Source organism: Podarcis filfolensis, assembly GCF_964270895.1.
Source record: "Podarcis filfolensis genome assembly, chromosome: 9".
In the NCBI taxonomy this organism is placed as follows: Eukaryota; Metazoa; Chordata; class Lepidosauria; order Squamata; family Lacertidae; genus Podarcis; species Podarcis filfolensis.
The window spans coordinates 52,455,507-52,469,872 of NC_139610.1; the positions used below are offsets into that span (position 1 = coordinate 52,455,507).

At 44.5% G+C, this 14,366-nt stretch overlaps 1 protein-coding gene across 3 annotated transcripts in view; it reads right to left on the reverse strand.

The window, feature by feature from the left end:
* Positions 1-6,319: 6,319 nt before the first annotated feature.
* The window catches only part of ALPK1 (alpha kinase 1), a 44,628-nt gene continuing 36,581 nt past the window's right edge, over positions 6,320-14,366 (reverse strand). For all 3 annotated transcript variants that reach the window (XM_083571014.1, XM_083571016.1, XM_083571015.1), the window contains exons 10-14: positions 12,128-14,219; positions 9,648-9,801; positions 8,674-8,836; positions 8,381-8,567; positions 6,320-6,800 (exon numbers count right to left, since the gene is read on the reverse strand). In XM_083571014.1, the coding sequence (XP_083427140.1) occupies positions 6,580-6,800; positions 8,381-8,567; positions 8,674-8,836; positions 9,648-9,801; positions 12,128-14,219 (2,817 nt within the window). In that variant the 3' untranslated portion in view covers positions 6,320-6,579. The remainder of the gene's footprint in view (positions 6,801-8,380; positions 8,568-8,673; positions 8,837-9,647; positions 9,802-12,127; positions 14,220-14,366) is intronic.

Here is a 14,366-nt window from a genome sequence, read left to right on the forward strand (position 1 = left end):
ATCTGGGAGCCACTGATTCTCATGACACATGGATGATTGATCCCTCAATTTATTCAAACTCTGGTTTCTGTTGGTTTCTGAGGTGGTTATAATTTTTAGGTATTAAAAATACCAGTCAACAATAAATATAAATTATTACCCAAACCCCATAACAAACCAACAGATAACAGCAGGTAAAGAGAACAAGATAAATAATTCTGAACAGGCTCCCCAACAACACTTGTTAATTTGTTGCCAAAAAGAAAAGAAAAAACGTGAATGTGAGCAATTGGGAAATACAGTGGTACCTTGGGTTACATACGCTTCAGGTTACAGACTCCGCTAACCCAGAAATAGTACCTCTGGTTAAGAACTTTGCTTCAGGATGAGAACAGAAATTGTTCTCCGGTGGTGCGGTGGCAGCAGGAGGCCCCGTTAGCTAAAGTGGTGCTTCAGGTTAAGAACAGTTTCAGGTTAAGAATGGACCTCCGGAACGAATTAAGTACTTAACCTGAGGTACCACTGTATACTGTCTACAGAGAACTAAAGCATCTGGAACCAAGGTAGGGGAACCTGTGGCCCTCCAGATGTTGTTAGACCTTCAGTCTCATCAGACTCAGATGGCATGCTCTGTGGTCAAGGACGGTGGGAGTTGTAGTCCAGCAATATCTGAAGGGCTGCAGGTTTGCTACCCCTGGTCTAGAGATAATCCAGGCATTTAAATCACACAACTCCCCTCAAAGAATCCTGAGAGCTGTAGTTATCCCCTCACAGTATCCTTAACAAGTTACAGTTATCAGGGTTCTCTGGGGGAAGTCATGTGCTATAAATGTGTGTTGGAGGTACTTCAAAGTTAAGCATTTTCAAGCACTACTGATTTCAGTAGGTGAGTTTAGCAATCTTCATTCTCATTGAAAGAAATATAATTCCCCCCCTTAGTGTTTTAAAAACTCAAAGCTGAACAATTCAAAGAAGCTGGACTATCTATGGGCTTCTGACATGACAACAATCCTATGCGCAAGGCAATGTTATTGTAAAATAGAGAAACTATACAGAGCGCCATACAGTTATACCCCACAATTCCCTATTCTCTTACTGCTACATGTTGCTGATGCAACATTGCACTGGTGCAGGGAAGGGTTAGGGTCTTTCTCAGGGAAGATGACAGAGGCGGCTGAGAGTCTCAGCAGAGCGTTGCTCATTCAGCTCCTGCCTTGCAGATGGACGAGGAGATGATTTCATCATCATAGCTGATTACACCCAGGCAATGTTTAATCCAAAGGGGAATGCAGGTCACCCTGCCACCTCCTCTCTGCCTGTTCTTCAAAATGAATAATTAACACAGTTTCCCTTTTAATTGTTATCCTGGATTCATGCATGCTGAGAAGCAGCAGCGCTGCAAATATTAGTGCACTTACTATTCAGGTGAAGAATGAAGTGCTGTGTAATTCAGAGGATAAGTGAGATTGACATGGCCTTGACATGTTGGTTCTGAGATGAATACTAGAATCCTGCTAGATCAGGGTTGGGCTCTCTCCCTCTGTCTCTTCTGCCCGCCCCCAGTCAAGATGTTGACCTGGTAAAAAGAGGTAATTTCAGCAAACTGGTTTTACGGTGTGCAAATTTGAGCATCTCAACATGATTCAGGTGATGTTTAATGAGAGTTTTGTACTGTTTTGTTACTGCTTTGTAGTTAGGTTTTTGTTCAAATACCCTGTGCTGTGTATGTGACATTATAAACATTGGGCAGCTGAGATTAAATGCCTCCTTAGCACTCTCAGTGAAGTCAGTAGCAGAAATGATCACCTTCAGCTGGGATTTCTCAACTCTGCACTTGCAGAAGTGTATTAGAAATGGAGATTTTTTAAAAATATAACATTGGGATTCTAATGTGTCATTTCATACACCTTGCGTTTCAAATCTAAGCTTTGCCATCCATTGGGGATCATCCATTGCCCCAACAACATGTCTAAGAATGTTTAAAGTTGTTGTAGAACACACCTACATAATACAAAGCAGTATAAACTCTAGGCAACACACACTAAAACACCAGCTTTTCATCTGCGTCTTGAGACAATTCTGAAAAAAAGAGCATCACAAGGAATTTCTTAAACATCCACTGAAGAAAATCAGTTAAGGATGAGTCTGATCAGAGAGGATTCCTTCTCTTTTCCCTACACAGAGAGCAAAATAGAATGATTCTAGCTTTACAGCGTTGGTTTAGGAAACTTTAGCAGTTTCTTCCTGCGGATAGAGCATCAGCAGCTGTGACTACTTGGTTAACACTAGTGTTTCTCAGTGCAGACAGGGAATGGTCTTTCTTGGCTGTGGAACAAGATAATTGACATAATCTTCCCAGGAACATGTGAGCTGTCATGTATCATTTTAATCTGTAAACCCCCGGAGCCGAGTGTACCGTCACATGCTGATTTTACTATTCTATGCGAAAGTGACTCTGGGTTCATTGATGGATTGTTTGCTCTCTTTCTAAAACAGTCAAGATGCTGAATGCCCTCGGGTGATAGACAGTGTGCAATAGGAACGAAAGCAAAGCTGATGGCCCAGTTCAAGTTCACCTGACAAAGCTGGAGCAGTCTGCAAGTGAGACTCTAGAAAAGGATTATTCACACTAGCATTATATTTTGTGAATGCATTTTTCTCCCTTCGCAGCTGCAAAGCTTCCCGACCCTGAAGGTTTTACACACCATAATAAAGAGATTTAATTTCTCTCTCTCTTTCTCTCCCCAGTTTTCTACTCTTTACACCTACCCGGTAATTTCTTCTCCGGCTCTGGACTGTGACGGGGCATTTGTATATCCAAACAACGCAGCACACAAACATCACCTAGAAAACAATAGCAGCACGAAGCAGCAGCACAGAAAATCTCAGCTCCCTGTAAGTTTCAGAAACAAAAGCCAATGGTTTTTGTTCAGCCTAACTTTGTAGTGGGGATTTGTGCATCGATAAAATATCATATGCATTCAACATTACTCAAAATGCCACAAATAATCATACGCCTTTTCAAAATGCACTCTACAATATTATTATTTTTAAATGTCATTGTTTCTTAAACATCTGCTGAAGAAAATCAGTTAAGGGTGAGCCTGATCAGAGAAGGTTCATTCTCTTTCCCCACCCTTACACAGCAAGATATATTGCGAGCCCATGCGCTAAACCTTGTCCCTGGAGCCTACCCCCCCAGGAATGAGACATGACAACAATGTATGGGTTTAAAATTAGGCCACAACTTTATTGAATTTCAGGTGTAGGAACCTTGGCTTAGGCCTTGGAAGGTATCCCTCTCATACCTGACAGGGGCTGAGGGCAGTCAGGCGTTGTGGGAGGGGACTGTAAAGGAGTTTGACCTTCTGATGCCACTCCAGGGTCAATCAACCCTTTAACGAGCCCTGCTAACACCGCCGCATGGAGGTGCATGAAGATTCTGCCCCCATCACAAAGTTAGACTACAGAATACCAACAAAGCCTAAAACTGCCACCCGAGACCCCAAACTGGGGACTCGCCACCAAGATACCTGCAGCTGAAGGCCCCTCCCTAAAGAGAAGGGCTGTGCCCTGCCAGCCATCAATCCTTGAGGCCCTGACACACATCTTGCAACCAAAGGTCGTTACCGGTTGGGTCAAATGTACTCCACCCACCCGAATCAGCTCAGAATTGTCCACTTGGGTGGTGAATGGAGACACCGCTGATCTGGCGTATTATGCATGGCCCTATTAATTTTTTTTTGCGCTGTATAATTGATGTAAGAAGGTTTATTGGCCCCTCTCCAGCACTGGCAGGGGAGGAGTTCGAACCAGAGAATGGTCATTGCCGGGCATAGGGCATGCACGTTATCAAGGTCTGTCTTCACAGATAGAACCAGGCTGATGCCTTTTTGCACTACCAGGTCATTCTCTCCCAGGTGCAGTATCATTGCCTCTTGTGGGCCATGGGCAGTGACAGCTCTGCACAGCATGGGCATCAGCATGACCCAACACATGCCTTGTTGTCCCATCCTGGAAAGAAAACAAAGTGAGCCTGGGCTAAAGAGCATGGTCCTTTTCCGGCCCTTGCCCTGTCCCCACCCATTGGCTTGCTGAGATGGGGGCGGGGCAACGGCCACCCTGTAGCCAAAGGGGGGGGCACCCTGGTCCCGGGAAACCCTACACAGTGTTGCAAACCCCGCCCACCTCTTGGAGGGGATGAGCGGTAATTATTGTTTTCATAAGAGTGCATCTTTATGTGTGAACCTCTATGTGCAATCTGAAACCCGAACACTAATCCACTGTCATCCTAAGCATGTTTACTCAGAGGTCCTATTCACTTCCAAGGAATTTATTCTCAGGTAAGAATATATGGGATTGTAACGTCAATTTCACCAACACTTTGCTTTAAATTAAAGAAAGTATTGTGCATGCAGCCCATACAGATAAATTATGGGCCAGGTAAAGTATTCAGGTAAATTTTTCTCCTTTGAAGTAAGACTAAGCGTTTTTACAGGGGCCTTACTGTTTCTATTTCATGCATACTTAATGAACATCTCATCCACAGCATGGCAGAACCTGTTGTGGTTGTAAAGTTTATTACACACAGAAAGAGCCAGTGTGGCGTAATGACCTGGACGACCAGACTATGACCTGGGCGACCAGGGTTCGAAACCCCCCTCAGCCATGAAGCACACTGGGTGACCCCGGGCCAGTCAACATCTCTTAGCATAACCTGCCTCACAGGGTTATTGTGAGGATGAAATGGGCAGGAGGAGAACCTTGTACACACCTTGAGCTCCTTGGAAGATAAAGGTGGTATTCAAAAGCATTACTGAATACAATGATGGAGGCAGAGCATAGCCATCGTGGCTGGTAGGCACTGATATACTCTATGAATTTGTGTTCCAGGAACCTTCAACCCTGCAGCTTTCCCCAGAGGTCTGAGATTAATAAAATGCCCATAGCAGCTGATAATGATGAGCAGCTAATAGTCAATGGTGCTTTGCTGCAAAGAACTTCAAATACAATCCTGTTCAGGTGCTCCCCAGCAAGAAGAACACAGATTATCTAGTTCTTGACGGCCTAGCTCCATCACCCTCCATGAGCTTGCGCTAAATGTCTGTAGTGTGGTGACCTCGATTGCACAATTTAGAACCCTCTTCATGCATAAATAGCCTCTAATGTGTATCAAGCATCACCAATGGTTTGATCGCAATCTTTAAGACTGATTCATATCATATTGAAATGAGTTGGTCATTAGGCAGGGTGGGTTTCTCCATATGGCAAAGCAGTACTTGTGGGGCTGCAACATCTTACGATAGATCTTGCTTTATCGTAACGTATTGTGTCGTGCCAACCCCAAAAGGTGTAACAGCCGAGTGACAAAATGGGAGTCTAAACTGAACGAACGAATGACGATAGATGGAGTTGAGCGCATAGTGATGCAATCACACAACCATTTATCTGAACAAATTCAGCCTGCAGACTGCCAACTCACATTTTGGCAGGCATCCAGGGTCATGTGAAATGGCCTTTAGACCTGCTCCAAAGAAATCCAAATGACAGGGGTGGCATAAAACAGATGTCTGGTCTATAGCAGGGATCCCACCATTGTTTTACTTTGGGAAAGCTGCACTGATAGATACTTTTAAAGAGGAGCGGGGGGAAGTCTAAGGGTACAATCCGAAGGGAGGTTTTCCTGCACCGGTCCTAGTGAAATGAATGGGTGCTATGCATGAGCATAGCATTGCTTTTGTATCATTCCAAATTCATAGCGCTGGGTTTTGTGAGGGAGAATGCCCCCTAATGCTGAGCTTTGGGGAGAGGAAGAGCAATCTCTTATATTATAATATTCCTCAGTGAATGCTTGGGAAGTGCAATGGCTGTAATTCTGCTTTTTGCTTCTTTCTATTTCTCCAGGTGGTAGCTGACAAAAAGTCCAAGGAGGTCACATCCATGAATTACAAGCTTTGATCTAAAAACACAAAAGATTGCTTCATAAGTAGCAAAAAAGAAAAACGCGACAGCTGCTTTTACCCAGGGCAAGCACTGCTGATGCCTGTGGACAGCACACATATCACAAAACATTCAAAGAGGACGAGTGTCAAACCAGCAGCGGTTTATATCCTATAGCTGTGAGCAAGAGAGCAACCCCCCCTCCACCCATTTGCAAGAGCAGCGAACGAAATGGAAGTGGTCATTGTAGTAGAACAGCTACTGCATCCATCCCACCATTGGAGAATAGATCTGTGAGAGTGGGCAGATTTAAAATGCTGTCTGGGAAGTTGGAACAAGAAGAGGTGATGAATGAAGGAGTTGGCTGAAAAGAGCAGTTTTTGACAATATATCTGTTCTGATAGCTGGAGACTTTTCTGCTCTCTACTCCAAAAGGTGTTTTATTTTATTTTTTTAAAGCTAAACCGCCATACAGTTCAGTGCAAATTATTTATATTTCCCCTTAGCTCTGTTCAGTCACTTTTCTAGAGAATCTTCATTTCAGCCTGTTTTACATATTTTTTAAAAATAAAATAAAATACAAAGCACATAAGAAGCAGCCAATTTGACTGTTATATCATAGCTAGAACACCCTATTCTACAAATTCTCTAGATTTCTGGTCAAAAGTGACTTGAAATCTCTTTTCTCAAAGTCTCCACTGAAGGTCTAGTCAATGAAAGGCGTCTGCAGATTTCATTGCATTCTGTGTGCTGATTGTTGAAGAAATAGCAAATCCCTTTCTTCCCAAAGTTTGTCAGGCATGATGCTTCTTTCTGAGAGAGAGAATGGATCTGGGGGTCAGTCAGGTAGATGAGGCCTTTCCCATTACCAGTCACCCAACCTGTTGAAAAGAAAAATATTAGTTACAATACTGTTGTTGAACTCACCAGGGCACAAGCCTGGGCAATGTGTATGGAGGTCCTGGGCTGCCCAGATAACAAGACCCATCTCTCAGCGCCTCTGGTGTGGTCCAAAGGAAAGCAGAGCCATAAACTGGGCAACAGCTTGGCTGCAGAAGTTGCTGGAAGAAGGCATACAAGGCGCCATCCCACCACCTTAGGGACTCCTTTGGGTTTACTCCTCAGCCTTTCCTTCTCCCAAAGATACCCCACAAGGCAGCAGAGGTTTAGGATGAGAGTTTCCTTCTCCTAGATGGACTACCTTCCCATGTTGAAGAGCCCCACCTGCCCCTCACTTCCCCCTACACCATGTGCAGAAACTGTCTTCTTGACCATTGGACCCTCCTATTGGTCTCATCCACTCGATCTGCCAGAACCTGTCTTCGCATGCAGGGGAGATTCCTAACTCACTGAGGGTCTGAGACCCATAGGCAACCCTCATCTGGTTTAGCTGTCCAGTCAAAGCCGTTTCTCAGGGTGTGGCCACAAGGAGTGCCAACTTGGCCCCGCAACCATGGGTGCCTGGGGCCGTGGATGCCATGCAGCGTGCATGGCCCTGGCACCAAAATTTGTGGGTGCCTGGCCCCTTCATAGGGAATTTTGTGGGTGCTCTGGCACCCAGGGCCCCAGGGAGTTGACACCTATGGTGGCCGCTGTTGCATGTTGACAGCTTTTAGGAGCCACAGGTGAGTGCAGGGTGGGGACCAAATGTGGACAAACTACCCCAGAAGGAGCACGACATGTCCCCCGCCAGAGGTACTACCGCTTCCCTAGCACCCTAAGTTATAATACTGATTCTAAAAATACACCCTATATGCATTCCATTTCATTTTCTGCAAATCTGCAGACTACAGAAATTACTTGTTTCAGCACCAGTGTTTTAAAAAAGAGCAGAATAAAAGCAGGGAAATTGCCTTCTTTGTATTTGTATTTTTATCAGCTGGATAAAGAAAGCATGAGTCTCTCAAGCTATTTTGTGGTGAGGGGAGCTGGTGTGTGCATGTGCATGCTAAATCTTGGTCTCTGTTTTGCTTTTGGGGGGGAATCTAGTGGTTTTAAAAATATATATAAAGTACCTGTTTATGTCTGCATAATGTATTTGAACAATTTCTATACCACTTTTACATTTCCAAAGAAATCTCTAAGTGGTTTACAACTTTCAAGCATTTTAAAAAATCACAAAATATCAAAAGAAAATGTTATGAATGAAAATCAAATGCAAAAAGATCCACATTTAAAGCAGCACCTATATCTATAGTCCCTAGACAGAATGAGATGACTATGTCTATACCTGAGAAAGCTGAATAGGTTTTAAGCCAATACAGTGAACTGCAGAAGTAATTTCCTGCCCCCCCCAGTGACGTTTAATATTTTCTTTCTTTTAAAAACTTCAGCTCTGAATAATCATATCCGAAAGAAGCTTTTATAAGAGTTATTTTTGAAAGGGGGTGGGGGGTGGGAGCAGCTCAAGTCAGTCCAATAAAATACTGTATTCCATCATTTGATATCTGGCAGTACAAACCTTGTAAATCAACCACCACATCTCTGCCTTGGGAAAACTCATAGCAGAAATGGCCATAAGCAAGTCCATATTCTGTGGCTTTGTATTCCAGCTTTACCACTTTGGTGTTGTTGGATAACTTCACAAACTCTCCTAGAATATAAGGCTCCACACTCACACATCCTTGTATAGACTTGCCTTCTAGTACCTGGGGAACAAAAAGGGGATTGTGATGTGAACAGCCTTTCAGCCCACTGCTTCTGCCTGCTCCTTTCACTAGCTGAATCCCTTGCAACCTTCTGCTTGCTCCTTACCAAGAGGACCGCCGATGGGATGTAGAAGATTTGTGTTGGGATTTTTTGCTCATACAGCCTCTTGTTGAATTCTGTCACGTAGTACTGGGCAGTCATTTGTCTTTCCACATCGCTGAAATGGTGAAGAAGCTCCTTTTCGTCTTTGTACTCTTTGCCAACGTATCTATGAAAAATGTAACACACACTGACAAGAGTCGTAGCGGCAGCAACAACATCATACTGTATCCTGCCTTCACTCCAAGGAGCACAGGTTGTGTGCATCAACCTCCCATTCTCCATTTTATTCTCACAACCATCCTGTCAAGCAGGTGAGGCTGAGAGACAGTGACTGGTGCCAGTGGGGATCTGAACCTTGGTCTCACAGGTCCTAGTGGTAGGACACGTGTATTTAATGTCCTCCACTGAACATAATGAGATAAGGTGACCACTCCTAACAATGATTATTCCATAGTCGGTTCCACTAAGTTCGATGCAGTTTACTATCCATAGTTAGGACTGCAACTGAAAAAAGTGGTAAGAGCAGTTTGATAGCAGAATAGACTCCCCCAGAAGATGAGGGACTCTCCTTCCTTGGAGGTTTTAAAGCGGAGATTGGATGGCCATCCTGTCATGGATGCTTTAGTTTAAATTTCTGCATTGCAGGAGGTAGACTAGAGGCCCCCAGGGTCCCTTCCAACTCTACAGTTATGGGCTGTGGAAAGCTTTGCCTGTTACTATCAAGCAAACACCATCCATACTTTGTTTCAAATGCCTGCTTAAGTTTCTTATATCAACACAAGCTTTTTCTGAGGCATAGCTCAATCCACCCGTTATTTCCCATCCCTGTGCAGAATCTGGCTAGGTATTTTCATGCTGTTTTGTGGATGCTTTATGTTCACTGCCTAGACTCCTTATTTATCATGTGGGATCTAAGCCTACAAACAAGCACATAACTGCCTGGACTGATCAAATTGTCACGCTGGTTTGAGCGATACCTTCCCAGAGTTTCCTCTTGGTGCAGAAAGTGTATCCAAAAAGCATTCCTTTGTCTGCCTTTCTTTGCTACACTCAGGTAGTCCCCAATATATACAGCAGTTTCCTGTGCAGTCCACAGCCCAGATTTCTTGGAGAATTTCAAAAGGAGGGCGGCTGGAAAAGAAGACAAATGAACTGACAACTTCTTCAGCAAAGGGTTGTTCCGTACCAGTAGCCAGGAATGAAACAGCAGAGTTAAAACTGTTCTCTTGCTAGGATCAATGTCCTTTTCCCAGACTGAGTCACAGAGAAATGACATTTTGCTCACACCCATAGGAAGTTGCATTCATTGCTGCAGTGTGTACTATTACAGTCAGCTTCATCTATAAACAGAAGGTGGGAAAGGCAAGGCAGGATGAATTGCTTTTGGAAGGGCTGCAAAGTGGGAAGGCATTCCTCACAAATATGTCACCAAGTAACAGAACCGACAGAACAAAAAGGAATGCATTTTTTAAAAATTGCTAGCAGGGAATGTGAAATTACAACAAAAGCATTCAAATGATCCAAAACAATCAAGGAAATGGAGTGACTCCTCTGTGAGGAAATTTTACAGTTTTGGATTTTTTAGTTTAGAGAAAAGACTTTTTTAAAGGCGACATGATTAGAAGTTTATAAAGTTATGCTTGGCACAGACAAAGTGGATAGAGAGAAGCCTTTCTCCCATGTAATACTAGAACTTGTGGATGCCTACCAAAGCTGAATGTTGGAAGATTCAGGAGAGATAAAAGAAAGTACTATTTCACACAGTGCATGGCCACCAACCTGGATGGCTTAAAAAGAGGATTGGGAAAATTCATGGAGAAGGCTCTGAATGGCTGCTAGCCATGATGACTGTGTTCCGTCTCCACAGTCGGGGGCAGTAATGGTTTTGAAGACCAGTTGCTGGAGGCCACAGAAGGGGAGAATGCATTTGTGCTTGGATCCTACTTATGAATTTCCCCACAGTCATCTGGTTGGCCACTGTGAGAACAGGACGCTGGACTAGATGGGCTATTGGCCTGACCCACCAGACTCTCCTTATGTTCTTAATTGGTATAAAATAGAAAGACTTCCCCCCACATATGGCATAGCCGATAGAACAGAATAACAGAATCACAGAGATGGAAAAGGGACCCAAGGGTCATCTAGTCCAACCCCCTGCAATGCAGGAATCTCACTGCTTTGGAATTTGGAGGCCAGCATTCAAATCCCATCTCAGTCATTAACTCACTGACAATCACTTCACACCATAAACAGGTAAGGTACACAATAGCAGGATCTGTCCTTGGCATAAAGCTTGCCAAAGGCTGATCAGAAACAAATAATTTTCTTTCTTGGTCTTGAGTACTTCGCACAGGCAGTGTCAGTCAGGCTAACCCAGGGGTGGATAACTGCAGCCCTCGAGACACTCAAACTCCCTGTCCATTTCCATGCTGGTTGGGGCTGAAGGGAGCTGGAGTCCATCGGCATCTTAGCATATTAACACAGCAAGGCTAAAAGGGACTTTCATCCGGGTGTGTGCAAATGATTTGAATCCTGTCTTTCTGTTGTGACATGTGAAGTGGGGAGCACCTGCACAGATTACCCCTGGGGGAGGCAAGTGTGCTCTTGTGCAGCTCACGCATGAATCAAGACACCTGAGTGCTTGGGGCTTGTAAACTACAGTGGTACCTTGGGTTAAGTACCATATTTTTCGCCCTATAGGACGCACTTTCCCCCCTCCAAAAATGAAGGGGAAATGTGTGTGCATCCTATGGGGCGAATGCAGGCTTTCGCTGAAGCCTGGAGAGCGAGAGCCTCTCGCTCTCCAGGCTTCAGGAAGCTATCTGCAAGCCGTGGGAGAGCTGCGCGACTTCGCACAGCTCTCCCACAGCTTGTGGAGAGCTGTCTGCACCCCAAAGCCTGGGGGCGCGCTGAGCTCAGCGCCCCCAGGCTTCGGGCTTCGCGCAGCTCTCTACAAGTCGTGGGAGGGCTGCTCGAAGTCGCACAGCTCTCCCACGGCTTGCGGAGAGCTGCCTGTTCTGGGGGCTGGGGTCGGGGGAAGCTCGGGCTTCCCCCGCCCCAGCCCCGCACCTGGGTGGGAAATTAAAAAAAAATCTTTATTTCCCCCCCAAAAAACTAGGTGCGCCCTATGGGCCGGTGCGCCCTATGGGCCGAAAAATACGGTACTTAATTCATTCCAGAGGTCTGTTCTTAACCTGAAACTGTTCTTAACCTGAAGCACCACTTTAGTTAATGGGGCCTCCTGCTGCTGCTGCGCCGCTGGAGCATGATTTCTGTTCTCATCCTGAAGCAAAGTTCTTAACCTGAGGTACTATTTCTGGGTTAGCGGAGTCTGTAACCTGAAGCATCTGTAACCCGAGGTACCACTGTAGAATGAAAATCTTTCCCTCCCTGAAAGCAGCACAAAATGCTTGGGATTAAATAATTATAAGGGTGCATTTCGGAAAACTCTACTTACAGTGCGCTTTACCGAAGAGGTTTGGCTTGAAGAGCCCTGTATTCTTCATTCTTTCCATTAGCCAGGCATGGCCTACACCAGACAAAAGCCTGCCATAGTCATCGTCACTGAGAACACGAGCCTGTAGGGTTTCTTCTTTGGCCCTCTCCAAAAAGACAAAAGAGCTGCCGCTAGAGTTCAAAAATGAAGGACTCCCCGATTCAGAAAAACTGCTGGAAAAGTGGGCTGCTTTGTACCATGATTTTAGAGAGGAGCTTGAACTGTGACTGCTGCTCAACATGTTCCTTAGCTTTTCACCGTCATCTTCTTCCGTTGTAGCACAGTCACTGGACTGGTTGACTAATGGCTGGTTCTTTGTCCCCAAAGGAGAATTTGTGGCCCCAGAGCTGTGATGTGGTTGATCTCTTGCTATGCAGACGTCACTAAGGTGACCTGCTGACTTTTTTCCACATTCACTAGCAAATTCACAGTCTTCTGTTGTCTCTGCTTGCGGGTCAATTTCAGATACTCCAGTGGAGCTTTCTGGAGGCACTGCAGAGTTTGATTTATTAATCCAATTTTGAACAAAGCGGTCACATTCCGGTTTGGGCATGCTACTATTGATGGAGGCAGGTGTTTTCCTGGCATCAGGCAGGTGTGAATTCATCTGTGCATCTTCAGTAGTGTCCACAGTTTCTCCTTCTGGGTCAACAAATGGCCAACCATGTCTAGATATTGATTCTATTATATTTTCTGTGCTTCCTTTTCCAATGCTGCACAGATTATGGTTAGAAATGGCACTGGAGTCCTTGCTCCTGGAATCCATTAATGAAGATGGGATAATGGGATCTTGTTCAGAAGTGGGACTCAAAAGATCATTACTATTTTGGGGGTTGGTGCTACTAGTTTCTTGGAGTGGCTGCTTCAAAGCATTCTCTGCTCCCTCTACATGGTCCTCTCTGAGATTTGGGTATGATTCTGTTACTCTGTGAGTCTTGTCTATATTATTCTGATTGGGATGCGTTAAGGAGCCACAACAGTCATTCTGAGGCTCTTGAAGAGAGAGCTGATTAGTTCTGGAAAGCAGTACACATGGATCTGGCTTTTGGCAGTTCTCTTCAGTATCTTCAGTCAAAGCTGCAGAACATTCTTGCTCCTTACCTCCAGTAGCCTTTTGTTTCTGGACCTTATCTTGGGGCAGTTCATTTTCATTGCAGTCAATCTCCTCCCAACTAGTAAAGGAACTCGATTTGGAGAATTTGCTCCAAGATCTCAGCGAACTGGAACTTTCACTCCTGTTATCAGAATTACTTGAAATATCACCAGTGTGTCTTTGACTTCTTTCTGAAGGAATGCACTCTACCTCTTCATCAAGGGCAGTGGTATGGAATAATTTCTGTCGCATCTGCTCCTTAAAACCCTCACGATTTTTCCTTCCTTTTTGTGAAAGCGAGATCTTTGCAGAGTCTTTCCCATGATGTGACCTTTCTTCAGTGGTACACATGGTGTCCATATTTTTGGTTTCCGTTTTCAAAGCTGTTATACAGGCTCCTGTTTGGCTTCCTGATTTCGTCTTGTAGCTGTGGCAAACACTTCCATAAACTTCACAGACCGCTGCATGATGCTGGGAATACATTTCAAGGACTTTCTCGAAGCTCAATTCACCGTTCACAACTGACTTTTCAACACCAGTTTTGTAGCTATCTGGAATGTAGGACTTGGCATCTGAGTTACAGAAATCCTGCACATTTAAGTGCTCTTTAACTAACATGACAAGGCACATGATATCCTTGGCAAGCTGTTCTTTGTCCCGCTCTTCAGTATGTGGTAAATGACTATAAGCATACAGCTTCTGTAAGGCTTCCTGGCACAACTTATTCACTTGACTAAGTCTCTCGCTCTCACCGTAGAGCCTTTGGTGCACTTTTGTAAGGCAGAAAGCTGCCTTGATAAAACTGTGGAGCTCCTGTTTGCTGGTGACTGGTTCTTTGTCCTTCTTACTAAGGAGACCAATTTCAAAGGACTCCTTTGCTTCGGACAAATAAAACTTCTGCTTTGCGGAAGGGCATTCGCTTGAATGGCTGTAAGACAGCAAGCACATTCCACGGATATTCTGTAAAAACAAGTACAGCTGAAATGAACAGGGTCTTACAGATTTGTGCATCAAATTTAGACTCAGATCCTATAAAGAATCCTCAAATTTGAACTCACACCACTACAAAGGTTTTGAGAATATAGCTTTTTCTAAATGATTTTCAAG